Here is a 14,033-nt window from a genome sequence, read left to right as displayed (position 1 = left end):
CAGAGTGTGCAGATGAAACACAATAAATGCTGTCATGTTATCTTGCATTCGAATGCCTAGTATTTGCGAACCCAACCATGTGAGGCGCTTCAGGGAGGGAATTAAACCGAACCACTTTAATGACAGACTTTGCTCAGGCATTACAGAATGACCAAAAACAGCATTTCATATGCTGTGCAATGAGACCGGTCTGCTGGTTGGTCCAGTTATGCTGTTACATTGCAAAGTCACGTCTTTTTTGATGCGCATCAAGGAATTTATTCGGTAAAAGTGTTTCCATCGTAGTTTATGCACATGTTTTCGTGTTGCATAAAAAATGTATTTGAGCACATTTTTAGAATTTATGCGCATCTTGGCGTTTCCATCCAGCATTTTTTTATGCAATATCCCAAAATGCACATAAAAATGGTGGATGGAAACATAGCTAATGACACCATTTTCTTTTAGAGCTGCTGTGCAGCCAAAATTATTTGCCAGTTATCACTATAAAGCTGCTTTGACACAACCTGCATTGTAAAAAGCACTATATAAATAAAGGTGACTTGACTTGACTTGACTTGTTACAGGTTAGGGTTAAGAATAGAAGGTAGGGCCATGGTTTAGGATCAGGATTGGGGGTGTCAGGGGCAGAGTTAAGGGTTAGAAGTAGGGATTCAAGTTGAGTTTTTGGCAAAGGTGCTCATTCCTGTTCCTGAAGTTTGACCTCCCTGTGGAGTTCACACCTTACTCCAACACACCTGTTTGCAATTATCAAGTGTTCATGAAGATCTTAATTAGTTGTTTCAGGTATAATTGAATAGGATTGGAGGTCAGCTCTGCAGGAAGATAGATTCCAGGAAGAGGAATAAGCACCTCAGGTTTTAAAGTTTGGATTGGAGTTATGGACAAATCAAAGATGTTGTTCCAGGAGTACATTCTAACTGGCAAAATCACAATCACCTTGAATAATGTTCAATGCAACTCTGAACGACACCACATGATTTTTTTTTTTTTTTTATAGTTTTGATATAAAGGCTGTTTATGAGATCCTTTGTTTATGATGTCCTTGTTTACATGTAAAGCTAACAACAGTATGCATACAAGAATTGTACAAAACATGTCTGTAACATTGATTTGGATCACACTTTTCTGTAATAAAATATTGATTGTATCTTTTAAATTAAATAGCTGATGTATTCTTTGACTTCATTGACCGTTTATTTACGTTTATGATGCTGAACTCAAAAAGTTACAGCTTTACTTGAACTTGACTAGTTTCATTATGGTCAAAGGCAGCATTAGTGTAAGCATTTTCCTGCAGGTTATCACTACTGCTCTTGACCTTGTCCATTTTCATGACACTTTCCTGGTCTGGATGTTTATCCCATGCCTTGCCAAAGTCTTCCAAATCCTAACAAAAGCAAAGAAAGGTTCAGTTTGCATTCAAACAACTCAAAGCCACATTCTACAAGACGCTCTGTACCTCTTTGTCTTCATTGAAATCTGTGTGTCTGAATCTCACAGAGCAGAAACACATCGCGTCCTTCATTGATCGAGTCATCCCTGGCTTTAACTTTTTGGGGTCCATTGGTCCTGCAGACACCAGAATGACAGTTATACAACAATTTATCTAATTTCTCAACATAAAACCCATTCCTCAGTTCACCCATGCAGACCATTGAGTAGAAAACTGGTACATTCATACAAAAAGCATATTGATTGTAATGTCAGAGTGAATTCTAGATTGCTCAAAGTGTTGGGAAACTCATCTAGTCACAATTAATGCTGGGTTCACGCCCTATCGTAATTACCATAGGCTCGAGATGACAACACGTGACAGTCTATTCGGAGCTGTTCACGTCCTAGGACTGGGAATTATGCATTTCTATGGCGACACTATTAATGCCTAAATTAATCTGCAGTGGTCAGGTGGTACAGAGGTCACGTGGTACAATTAGGAGCTCTCAGAAAAGTCCCATCTTACAAGCTGTAATTACGAGCTCTACAAGGACGTGAACGCTTTTACAAGTTGAAACCTCGAAATTATGGTAATTTGAACATGCCATGAAAGCACCTTAAAAGGTTCGTTCACCCAAAAATGCAAATTATGTCTTAATGCTCCCCTCATGTCATTTCAAACCCATAAGACCTCCGTTCATCTTCAAAACACAGTTTAAGATATTTTAGATTTAGTCGAGAGCTTTCTGTCCCTCCATTGAAAATGTAGGTACGGTATCTGTCCATATCCAGAAAGGTAATAAAAACATCATCAAAGAGTCATGTGACACAGTGGGTTAGTTAGAAGTTTTTGAAGCATCTAAAATACATTTTGGTCAAAAATAACAAAAACACGACTTTTTCAGCATTGTCTTCTCTTCCGGGTCTGTTGTAAATCCGCTTTCATCCACAGTAGCTGCTTCTTCTTCTTCTTTCCTGTTTTACGGTGGTTGGCATCCACTTATTGGTGCATTACCGCCCCTTCTGCTCCGGACAGTGACGCGATTAGGACATCCGCGACATGCACACCTACGCACCATTTTAAAAAATATAGCAATACCAAAATACAAACAATGTAGAATACAGCGTGCGTCTCCCTCAGACTGTAAACAAAGCTCGGGCGCACTAGATAACACGTCATCAGCGTCACTGTCCGGAGCAGAAGGAGGCAGTAATGCACCAATAAGCTGGATGCCAACTGCAGTAAAACAGGAAAGAAGAAGAAGAAGCAGCGTCACTGTGGAGTGAAAGCGGATATACAACAGAATATACAAGAGAAGACAATGCTGAATAAAGTCGTAGTTTTTGTTATTTTTGGACCAAAATGTATTTTAGATGCTTCAAAAACGTCTAACTAACCCACTGATGTCACATGGACTACTTTGATGATGTTTTTATTACCTTTCTGGACATGGACAGTATACTGTACATACATTTTCAATGGAGGGACAGAAAGCTCTCGGACTAAATCTAAAATATCTTAAACTCTGTTCCGAAGATGAACAGAGGTCTTACGGGTTTGGAACGACGTGAGGGTGAGTCATTAATGACATAATTTTCATTTTTGGATGAACCAACCCTTTAAGTAATGTGGAGGAAGTAAGACAAATATTATGGCTGTGTCTTAATTCACACAATATACGTCCGAAATAATATGCAAGATAATATGAAGCTGGAGGTGGTAAGACATTTCCCAATTCTGACCTCAAAATGTTCCAAGCCTGCTCCAAAACAGAACTTGTAATTATCCTGCCTCCCCTTAAAAATAATTAATCATCTTAAGATGTGATGTCAAATGATGCTTCTCAATTAAATCAGTTGACCAATGACCATTTTCAAATAGGGAATGGAAAAATTTCAAGTAGATTTAGTGTCTCATATCAAAATATGTTCAAAATAGTATGCCAAAGACATTGTAAAAGAGGTCAAATTCTCAAATTGCTAAAATAATGACTATTGTAAGACTACAGATAGTCCCATCCTAAAATCATGCCATTGGTTGGCCCAGTGTTGTTGTCAGGTAGGGGTGTGTTTCTCATACAATGGCATAACTCGCTGTTTAACTACCATAGTACAATGCATCATTGGAGAAATTATCTGGCTAGTCGCGACTGTTTACGAAACCGTGGTAACTTTGTCGCGCATCCGTTGTCCAAACCATGTTGGTTCAACAATACAGAACTGTCATTAATTATGCCACAAAGTTGGCGGCATAATAACTTCTACTAATTGATCAGTTCAAGACCAAATTAATGTCAGATTAGTGCTATAAATAACGGGCATGGCATCTGAGGACTACTTCGTTAGTCAGATGTTTGATTCAATTGTGTGTTACCTCTTATTTCATAATCCCGGGTTCTCCCAGGTTACTAGAGCACATTCGTATATATGCACACTCTTCAAAAGCAGGCACTTTAATTCTCTTGACCAACTAAAAGACGCTGAATGAAATTTATAAACATACATTATGGAAAGAAACATACAGATTGTACTGCATGTTAGCTTATATAAATATATATCGGACCCAACAGCAAAACCATATAATTGTTATTATTTGTTTCATATTCCTAGAAATTAGCCAGTCGTTACAGATGCTAGCATAGCAGTCTTTAAAGTACAGTACTAATTTATTTATTTAGTGTCAGAGAGATAAAAAATAGTTGGAAAATAGTTGTAAAAAAAAACAAAATGATGATAGTTTTGGTAACACTTTATTTTACAGTGCCGTAGTTACACGTTACTACATGTACTTATTATAGTAATAACAGTAAATTATGCATAATTACAAGTAACTAACCCTAACTGTAACTCTATAGTAAGTACATGTAGTTAATTAATAGTACTCAGTACTTATGAGTAATTACAATGTAACTACAGCACTGTAAAATAAAGTGTAACCATAGTTTTGGTGCAAGAAACCTTGAATAACATTATATGTGTATGAATAAATGTTATTATGACCTCTTTAAAATAACTTGATGATAGGCCTATTCACAGCTCAGATTCTTTGGTATGAATAGTCTTTCTCTTTCTCCAAGAGCAGCAGATTATTTTATTGTTGGATATACAATCTATAACTCAAGGTGTTTTGTTGCTGCCAGTGTGATGAAATAGACGATCTAATGAAATGTTGCTCTCACCCGTCAGCAGTGTGATAAGTAGGCCTGCTGCTACAGTGCCAATAAAGCCCACTGCACTATAGTACAGATAGGACATGGAGTACCATGAATCAGCCAGCCAATACCTGAACACAAGACACAAGATAATTTACATCATCTTATAATGAAAGTGCAGCATGGTTACATTTGTACTGTAAAAAAAAAAAAAAAAAAAAAAAAAAAAAAAATAGGACTGTCAATTGATTTTTATATTATAAATAATTATAAGAACTTTTTCAATAAAATTAATTCACTTCAATCATGATGGAGTGAACTCTTGAAACAGTTTTAGCATCTTATTGATTATGGTATGGACTTGCTACTGTCAATAGATACACAGACACACAGCTGTGAGCATGTAGCATGAGATATGCTGATGCTGCTGCAAAAACTGAGGGCACTCCTGTACCCCATGAAATGCTTTGACAAACGCAATTTTCTTTTCACAAAAGTGTGGTCTTAATTATTTTGACTTCAGAAGAATGATAGAAGCACACTGCACCTGTCAGAGGAGAGAGCGCCAAGTGATGTTTGGTTGTATTCATCATCTGTGATGCTGAAGTTGCAGCCTGCAGTGCTGAGTTCAAGAGGACGTGTGTTATTGCTGGGTGCTGGATAAATGAAAGCTCCCACTCCAACCCAGAATGAGAGACTGATGCCCACAATCAGACCACCAACTGCCCCCTAAAGAGAAAGGCCACAAAGGATGCACAATAATAAACTTTCTGTTTTTAAATGTTATACAAATTACAGTCCACATGCAAAGTTTTGTAATATAAGCTATGTTATGATATCGTACATATTCTTTATATTGACATTGTACGGAGCTCCTAAAGGGACATGGTAATGGAAAAAATATGACATGGGAGGGGGAAAAGTAATTCAATGCTTTTGTGTTCTCTAGCAAAAATTATGCGTTCCCCCAAGAAACTTTGCTCGCAAAATCTTTGTTCCTTCCCAAAACCTTTCCGTTCCCTCGCAAAAAGGTTTGCTTTTCTTCCCATCTCCTTTTTTTCCCCATCACCATGTCCCTTTAGGTGCTCTGTAACATTCTTTATGGAGGTTCTGCAAATATAAAACAAGAATTTTGTCTTTAAAAATCATATGTTCACTTTTGATACGGTTCTGATAAGTCCATGATGCTTATCTGGAAAACTTAGTTTTTGTCTGAATCCTGACTGGCTCAAATGGCGTCTCAGCCTGACAAAATGGGTGGGACAGACTGCCTATTTATCCATCTTTCCATTGTCGTTCCTAACTGTAACTCTATAGTAAGTTCCATTGTTGTTGCGAGTCAAATAAAAAATTAACATCCCCCACAAAAAGAGCATTCCTCCTCATTATCCTGCCCCAAATGTCAGCCTGTATGTAGAACCTCTCTCTTACGTGATTGTTTTGATTCTCTCATTTTTACTGGAGTTCACGAGTTCACATATCCATATAATTAAATAGAGTAAAGTTATGCGTATTTGGCGTGCTGTCCGGGGAGAGGGCTCCGAGCTCGGAATTTTGGCCCGAACCCAGAGTACTCCCCCCAGTGTGGTAAAAGTAGATAGAACTATAGGTGAGGAGATGGGGTGGAGGAGGGATGCTGATAAACTCTCAGATGAACTGAGAGTCATTCTTCTGCACTAGTAACACGGTGCTATTGGATTGCGTTTTTTTTTTTTTTTTTTTTTAAACCTCTCCAACAATTACCAGCTATAAGATTTAAAAATTTAAAATCTAAAATTAGGAGTCTTTACTATTATGAAACATTAAATATTGCATTTGATGTATGAGAATAATGTCACAAAGAAAATGACAGGTCAAAGTTGACAAATCAAGTGTTCTTTATAAATTTCTAATGTAATTTGTAAATGTAAAATGTAAAAATTAAATGTTTATACATTTTGTTCGCTTTTCTTCTAGATGTCTCTAGTACATTGAAATTTAAAGAAAAGAAAAAAACATTATACGTGTCTTCACAACTCTGGTATGAAAGTTTAGATTAACCTTTACGTTAGTGACAGGAAACAGGATTCCAAGAGAAAACAGCCCCAGCATTGGGCCTCCGCACATGCCATGGATACTGAGGGCCGCCTGATGTACAAGAGGAGAAAGACACTCAATGGCAGGAAATTAAGCAGGAAGAGATAGTCTGAACCCAAATGAGAATGACATGAGCCACATACCTGCACAATTCCTCCCATATATGATGCAGCCACAGCCATAGTAGTGCAGGCCACACCAAACACCACACCTGAGCATCAGCAGATAATCAGTCACTGTAGTAGTAGTATTAATCATATTTAGCAGTCTATGCTTAGTCAATCATCACTATTACTATTCTTATATTTAGGGTTAGTGATTTGAACAAACCCCTAAGTATGAAAATTTGGCACATCACACACCATTTGTGCAATGGATATGAATTATTTCTGAAACTGACTTATTAAGGAGAGTTCTTTTAATAGGTTTTCATCTTATGAATGATAAAACAGATACATTAGAAGCAATATCTAAAGATCAGAATATGCATCATAATGGCGGCAAGTTTTGCATAATCAAACATCACTAATGAAACACCAGATTAAGGGCCAGATTTACTAACATTTTGTGCCAGCGCAAACCCACTTTTGGCATTAAAAAACTACTGGTAGGATTTACTAAAGACATGCAGTGGAAAAATAGCAATGAAAAGTGGTGGTTTTGCGGCTGACCTTATTGCATATGTTTTTGCAGGAGTTTCCCTTTCGAACGCAAAATTTATGGGCGTATTTAAATTAATCATGCAAGGTGATTTACTAAGGTTTGCGCTAGTCAATAGTGCTAGCGCTAGTTGCGCTAGTCTAGTTACTGGTATTTGCGGCATTATTTACCTCCCCAAAAAAGCATGTCTTAAACTAGATGCTAATTTGCATTGCTAATTTGCGTCTGTGTTCTTTAATTTGTGCGTTGTCAGTAGATCAAGAGCAGAATTTTTCACTCCCATCAGCACTTTTTGGAATCAGGGGAAGACTGTCCAAGGCCATCTGGAGCACTGGGAGTTTTCCCGGTGGGCCGCCGGACATTGCGGGCCAGCCCGTTGCTACGTAAATATATAAACAATGAATTACAGTACATTTATGTATTCCATCAGCCCTGGCGAATGCCTGTGCGGCCAACATGACTCAAAATTATCAATCTATTTAGCGTGCTCTGGCTCATTGTAGCAGTCGCGTCACTGTCAAAATGTTTGAGATGGCCAATTAAATGAAAGAAATGGGTTGCTCTGTGCTAGAAAGTCCAGGGCCACTTTTTAGTCCCAGTCAGTCCCTGGCTCTCACACTAATTTTTTCTGTTTAGAAAATCTGGCCTTTCTAACCTTGATATTTCTAACCTTGTTGTCAATTCATTATAGTCGATCTTGAAGCCATATGGTTCAACTTCCATTTGTGAAAAAGAAGTGTATTGTATTAAATGTGTACTTGTAGCAATCTTAAAAGTATATTAAAAAAAAACTGTACTTGAATATAATAGAATATTAATGAAACAAAAGCCACTTAAATGGTTAGTTAACCAAAAAAAGAAAATTGTGTCATTAATTACTCACCCTCATGCCGTTCCACACCCATAAGAACTTCCCAGCTAGCACAGCATAGTGGGGCCCAGATGGGTGTTACCTGGGCTGCTTAACTGGGGCCCAGACATCTTTGTCCACAGTTTCCATGGAGGCCCCACATGGGTTAGCCCAGATGAAATGAACACTGCTCAGTGTGCACAATACAGGCTGTTAAATGTAACACAGAGACATGCTGAAGTTAATAAGATAATTAGGTCATAACGAGCAGAATCACTGAAGGACAGAGGAACAACAAGAACTACAACTTTAGCCACAGCCTTCAATGAAATCAACTGAAGATAAAAGACATTAAATCTCTCAAGATCTGATTAAACAACTCCACAAACAGCATTACCAGCTTCACTTATTACTAACCAGATTGACTTTATTTCTGACATACATCTACAAAAGTTGTTATTGAGAATTACCAGAGGTTTAGATGTTGATGATTTGTTGAAAATAAGTTTGGTTTGATGTCACCGTAATCGAGGTCAGTGCTTACTTCAGTTAGACAGTTTGACTCTTGACTGTTTCAGTGTTAGTGTTTCTCTGGTTGCTCTTGCTGTTTGTTATGGTAAGAAAAACAAGAGACAATGTGGTCAGCTGTTTGATAAGAATGTAATCATCGCTTAGTGACTTAATTCACTGATCTAATGATGTGATTAACTTTGTTCTGGATCTCTTCTAGAATTACAACAATAAAACCGTTTTAATCAGAAAATTTGTAAAACACATTGTTCAATAAACACTTCAAACCTCCTGCAATATTTACATACACACAGACATCAAGAATCAGCATATGAATCTCAACAATGGTGACATGCTTCATGACGCAATGCATTCTGGTAGCCATGTATGAGTTTTGTATGAGGCACCCAGAATGCATTGCGGCATGAAGCATGTCATCATTGTTGAGATTCATACGCTGATTCTTGATGTCTGCGTGTAAGTAAATCTTGCAGGAGGATTTAGTGTATGTTGTATTTTTCAGATTTATTGAACTGTTTTGTTGTTATTCTAGAAAATATCCATCTCAAAGTTAATCACATTTTTTTTTTTTCATATAAAGCTCAGTCATTAGATCAGTGAATAAAGCCACTACATGATGACAATTATATTCTTATCATCAAATAGCTGACAACAGCTAAACACATTGTCTCTTGTTTTTCTTGCCATAACAAACAGCAAGAGCAGCCAGAGAAACACTGACTCTAAAACAGTCAAGAGTCAAACTGTCTAACTGAAGCAAACACTGACCTTGATCACGGTGACATCAAACCAAACTTATTTTCAACAAATCATCAACATCTACACCTCTGGTAATTCTCAATAACAACTTTTGTAGATGTATGTCAGAAATAAAGTCAATCTGGTTAGTAATAAGTGAAGCTGGTAATGCTGTTTGTGGAGATGTTTAATCAGATCTTGAGAGATTTAATGTCTTTTATCTTCAGTTGATTTCATCGAAGGCTGTGGCTGAAGTTGTAGTTCTTGTTGTTCCTCTGTCCTTCGGTGATTCTGCTCGTTATGACCTAATTATCTCATTAACTCCAGCATGTCTCTGTGTTACATTTAACAGCCTGTAGTGTGCACACTGAGCAGTGTTCACTTCATCTGATCTAACCAATGTGGGGCCTCCATGGAAACTGTGGACAAAAATGTCTGGGCCCCAGTTAGGCAGCCCAGGTGACACCCATCTGGGCCCCACTATGCTGTGCTAGCTGGGTTTGTTCATCTTCAGAACACAATTTAAGATATTTTTGGTCAAATCCGATGGCTCAGTGAGGCCTGCATTGACATCAAGATAATTAACACTTTCAGATGCCCAGAAAGCTACTAAAGACATATTTAAAACAGTTCATGTGACTACAGTGGTTCAACCTTAATGTTATGAAGTGACAAGAATACTTTTTGTGCGCCAAAAAAACTAAAGAATGACTTTATTCAACAATGTCTAGTGATTTCAAAACACTGCTTCATGAAGCTTCGAAGCTTTACAAATCTTTTGTTTCGAATCAGTGCTTCTGAGCATGTATCAAACTGCCAAAGTCACGTGATTTCAGTAAACGAGGCTTCATTACATCATAAGTGTTTCGAAATTTCAATGGTTCACCACTTGGGGGCAATGTTCCCTCTAAGCTGCGCGCGTGCGCGGCCGCGCAGAAGAAATAATTGCCGCGCAGAGAACAGACATGAAAATGATTGCAGTTCTCTGGACAACCGCTATAGAGTTATTGTCGCTATAGAGTTTGAACCGGTGAATGCGGTTTACAGGTTTCATAGAAAGAGAACGATTGAGCGCGTGTGAGCTGGCTGGCCCTGAGCCAAATCAGTCGCGGTAAGAATACTGTAATGTTTGCGGACTAAATACATCAATACGAGAGGCAACGCGAAACGAAAAGAAATGTGAAATAAAACGTCATGTTTTAATGAAAAGTGGTGAAATTACACTCCCACCACAGGTGTAGCTTGCAAACTCAAAATACATAAGTACCTCAGTTTAAATAGATTTTTGTATGTGGTGGTGTGGGTTTCAGGGATGTTTAGATAACTATAACAGTTCACTTTTCTTAAAAATATTTAGCTATCAGTTTAAATGCCTCAGTTTGTTTTCACTATATAATATATTAAAACAACTGGAAGCATTTAAACTGATATAATACTGTATATCAGTTTAAATACTTAAATATTATATTATATTTTATTATATTATAATGTAAACCTAATAAAAAATTGATCTCACAAGGGGATTGTTTAGGGCTCCTTGCCACGAAAAATCTTAACCTCCTGGTATATAAAATCTGTGATATTCATAAACAATAAACATGTAATTTTGATGGTTTAACACTGTTGCTAATAATTGACTGTACAAAAATGTGCTTAATTTAGTGACTGAACTGCTTGTTTTCAAACATATTATTTAATAAATCACTAAGTTACATCAAGGGTCAAATCAAATAGAAACGGCACATTAAAGTTAAATGTTACAGTTGCATGATAAAACCATTTTTTGTGTGTCTGTGTGTTTACGTTCATTGTACAGGTCTGATATAAAGTATGTTTTTGCTCAGGTGGCCAAAATGTGCACTCAACAGAGAAAAGTTTTGTTCAGCGAGAAAAAAAAATAGAGGGAACATTGCTTGGGGGCGTGACTTTAGCAGTTTGATACATGCTGATTTGAAACAAAAGATTCAGAAAGCTTCAAAGCTTCATGAAGCAGTGTTTTGAAATCGCCCATCACTAGATATTGTTGAATAAAGTCATTATTTTGGGTTTTTTGGCACACAAAAAGTATTCTCATCGCTTCATGAACCACTGTAGTCACATGAACTGTTTTAAATATGTCTAGCTTTCTGGGTATATGAAAGTGTTAATGATCTTGCTGGCAATGCAGGCCTCACTGAGCCATTGGATTTTATCAAAAATATCTTAATTTGTGTTCCGAAGATGAACGAAGGTCTTATGGGTGTGAAGGTACTCATGAGGGTGAGTAATCAATGACAGAATTTTCATTTTGGGTGAACTAACCCTTTAAGTATTTAAAGAAGTACACTTTAATAACTATGTTTCTTAACACACGTAACACTCTTAAAAAAGTGAACTTTGTAATAATGTCAAATTAAAAGTATTATTCATCCCTGGGGTTGATAATATATGATAAATAATATTATTTATCATTATGTTTTAAGAATCTTTTTTCATGCTTTAAAGTAGTACATTTATTTGTAAGTGTTGACTAACATACTAATGCACATTTAATGTTCTTGTAGTATTACATTTAAATAATTAATTAAAATATAGTAAATTACAACTTCATCATTAGTTTACCAAATAAGTTCTCTTTTTAAAAGTATGCTAAAGCATAATGTTCTCCAAGACCATTCAAATCTGTAAATATTACTAATTTATAGTGAAATTATGTTATCATTCTTTGATGTTCCAAGTGCAAAGTGTTTAACTTCTTAAATCCTTTCTAGACCAACTTTATAAAGTTGTGCTCACATTAGGGTTCAGCTGCTCGGGTTTTGTTTTGGTTCACTCCGCCTTTTGTTTGACCTACTTCTGCCTGTTATAACTTCTTGGTAAAAATCTGGAGACCCAATGATCTGTTACATTTCCATTTCTGCCCATATAAAGTGAACAGACTTTGCAGGCTTTTTTTTTTCTGTCTCGCTGTGACTCATTATGATCCACCAAGACAAGTATTTTTCAGTTATAAATCTGCTCTTATGCCATATGACACAATCAATATTCTCATTTTGAGAAACCTCTATTAACGTCCTGAACAGTTTTGAACACATTGGGAGTATTTACACAGTGCTTTGCTGATCAAGTTGGCTGCTCGGTTGGACAGATCTCCAAAACACTGGCTCACAAAGTCCTCATACATCACCGTGGCCAAAGCATTGATACTGGCAGCTACTGTGCTGAAAAAGAAAAACAGAACATTAATCCACCTTTTCTAGGTCTGCAATCTCTCAAGATGCAGACATGTAAAGAGCTGACAATTAGCTGAACATATACTTGTTTAATTAGTGACAGACTAGATTTTAAAATCTTTATTTGAATATGGTAACATCATACTGTACCTTGTTCTAGTAAGCATGTTGACATCCATAACAAGATCAACCCCGCCCTTTCTCTTAGCTTAAGACTTTTCTCTATTCTTGGTAAAAGTTTGCCTCAGTAGCTTTGTGAATAGGTTTTAAGAGGAAACTCTTACCTAAGAACTTTTATTGCTATTTAGGAGAACTCTTAGTGGTAAAATAAAATGTTTTTTGAATGCGGCCCCTGAAGTATTGCTCAGCTATGAAAAATATGTTAAAAAAGCATTAAAAGGCAGAGTTCACGAAAAAAAATGAATGTGTCTTTAAAATCAGGAAATGAAAAATACGACAAATCTTTTAAACAAATTTGTATAAAATAAGTAAAATAAATATGTCTCTATATCAGTGGTACCGTATGCATCTACATCTCAGAAACATCTTTCTAATTAAACATTGTATTCAGGGTCTTAAGCAAATAAATTTTAAATATACGTAAATTTAAGCTATATTACATTGTTGCATATGTTATTGTGAACATTTATGTGTAAACCATAGACTGTAAAAAAAGATGGACGACGTGACGCCGCTTTCATTCCATTGTAATGAACTGAACGTAAAGCATTCGAAGATGGGTGTTGACATGTTACGCCAAAACGTCAGTCTGAATCCTGGGCATGCGCAGAAGGAATCGTCAGTGGAGCCCGGAGGTGGATTCGTATCAAACTTCCGCCCAGACATCCGCATCATCAAGATCAGATCACATATTTATTATATTTTTATTTTCCATTTGGCTTAATAACACCTGGCAAAGAGGAATTTACATTTACTTGAATGTTTATTAATGTACATTGTTCGTTTTCAAATTAATTACTAGTGATAATAGGTCAAAACAACATATCGTAATTGATGTATTTTAAATATATAAATTATACACAATTTAAAATTCTACCCGTAAAATAATATTCTGTTTCTAAGGCAATAATATTTTTGAAACAGCAAATTCAGTAGATAAACTCAATAATATGCCAATAGAAACAACTGCCAAATAACGATCACCTGGTATTTCCCGTTGTGGCTAACGTTAGTTACGTGTTATTTTATCTTAAAAGCTAATAACATTTATTAATGAGCTTATAAAGCCCACATTTAACATTACCAAAAAAAGCTCAGTGATCCATCAGATCCTGTAGGTCGGTTAGTACAGTTTACTGCTGAACAACTCATTTTGTCTGTGTGAAATAACACAGAAATCGAAAATTAGTAGTTAGT

At 36.5% G+C, this 14,033-nt stretch overlaps 1 protein-coding gene across 1 annotated transcript in view; it reads right to left on the bottom strand.

Annotated features, from left to right (window-relative positions):
* Window positions 1-778: 778 nt before the first annotated feature.
* Window positions 779-14,033, bottom strand: part of slc5a12 (solute carrier family 5 member 12) — a 32,435-nt gene continuing 19,180 nt past the window's right edge. Inside the window, exons 9-15 of the mRNA XM_048158296.1 lie at window positions 12,532-12,644; window positions 6,809-6,876; window positions 6,630-6,716; window positions 5,137-5,318; window positions 4,617-4,720; window positions 1,463-1,572; window positions 779-1,390 (exon numbers count right to left, since the gene is read on the bottom strand). Of these exons, the coding sequence (XP_048014253.1) occupies window positions 1,229-1,390; window positions 1,463-1,572; window positions 4,617-4,720; window positions 5,137-5,318; window positions 6,630-6,716; window positions 6,809-6,876; window positions 12,532-12,644 (826 nt within the window). The 3' untranslated portion in view covers window positions 779-1,228. The remainder of the gene's footprint in view (window positions 1,391-1,462; window positions 1,573-4,616; window positions 4,721-5,136; window positions 5,319-6,629; window positions 6,717-6,808; window positions 6,877-12,531; window positions 12,645-14,033) is intronic.

Source organism: Megalobrama amblycephala, linkage group LG15 (genome assembly GCF_018812025.1).
Source record: "Megalobrama amblycephala isolate DHTTF-2021 linkage group LG15, ASM1881202v1, whole genome shotgun sequence".
In the NCBI taxonomy this organism is placed as follows: Eukaryota; Metazoa; Chordata; class Actinopteri; order Cypriniformes; family Xenocyprididae; genus Megalobrama; species Megalobrama amblycephala.
This window is presented reverse-complemented; position numbering and strand designations above follow the sequence as displayed.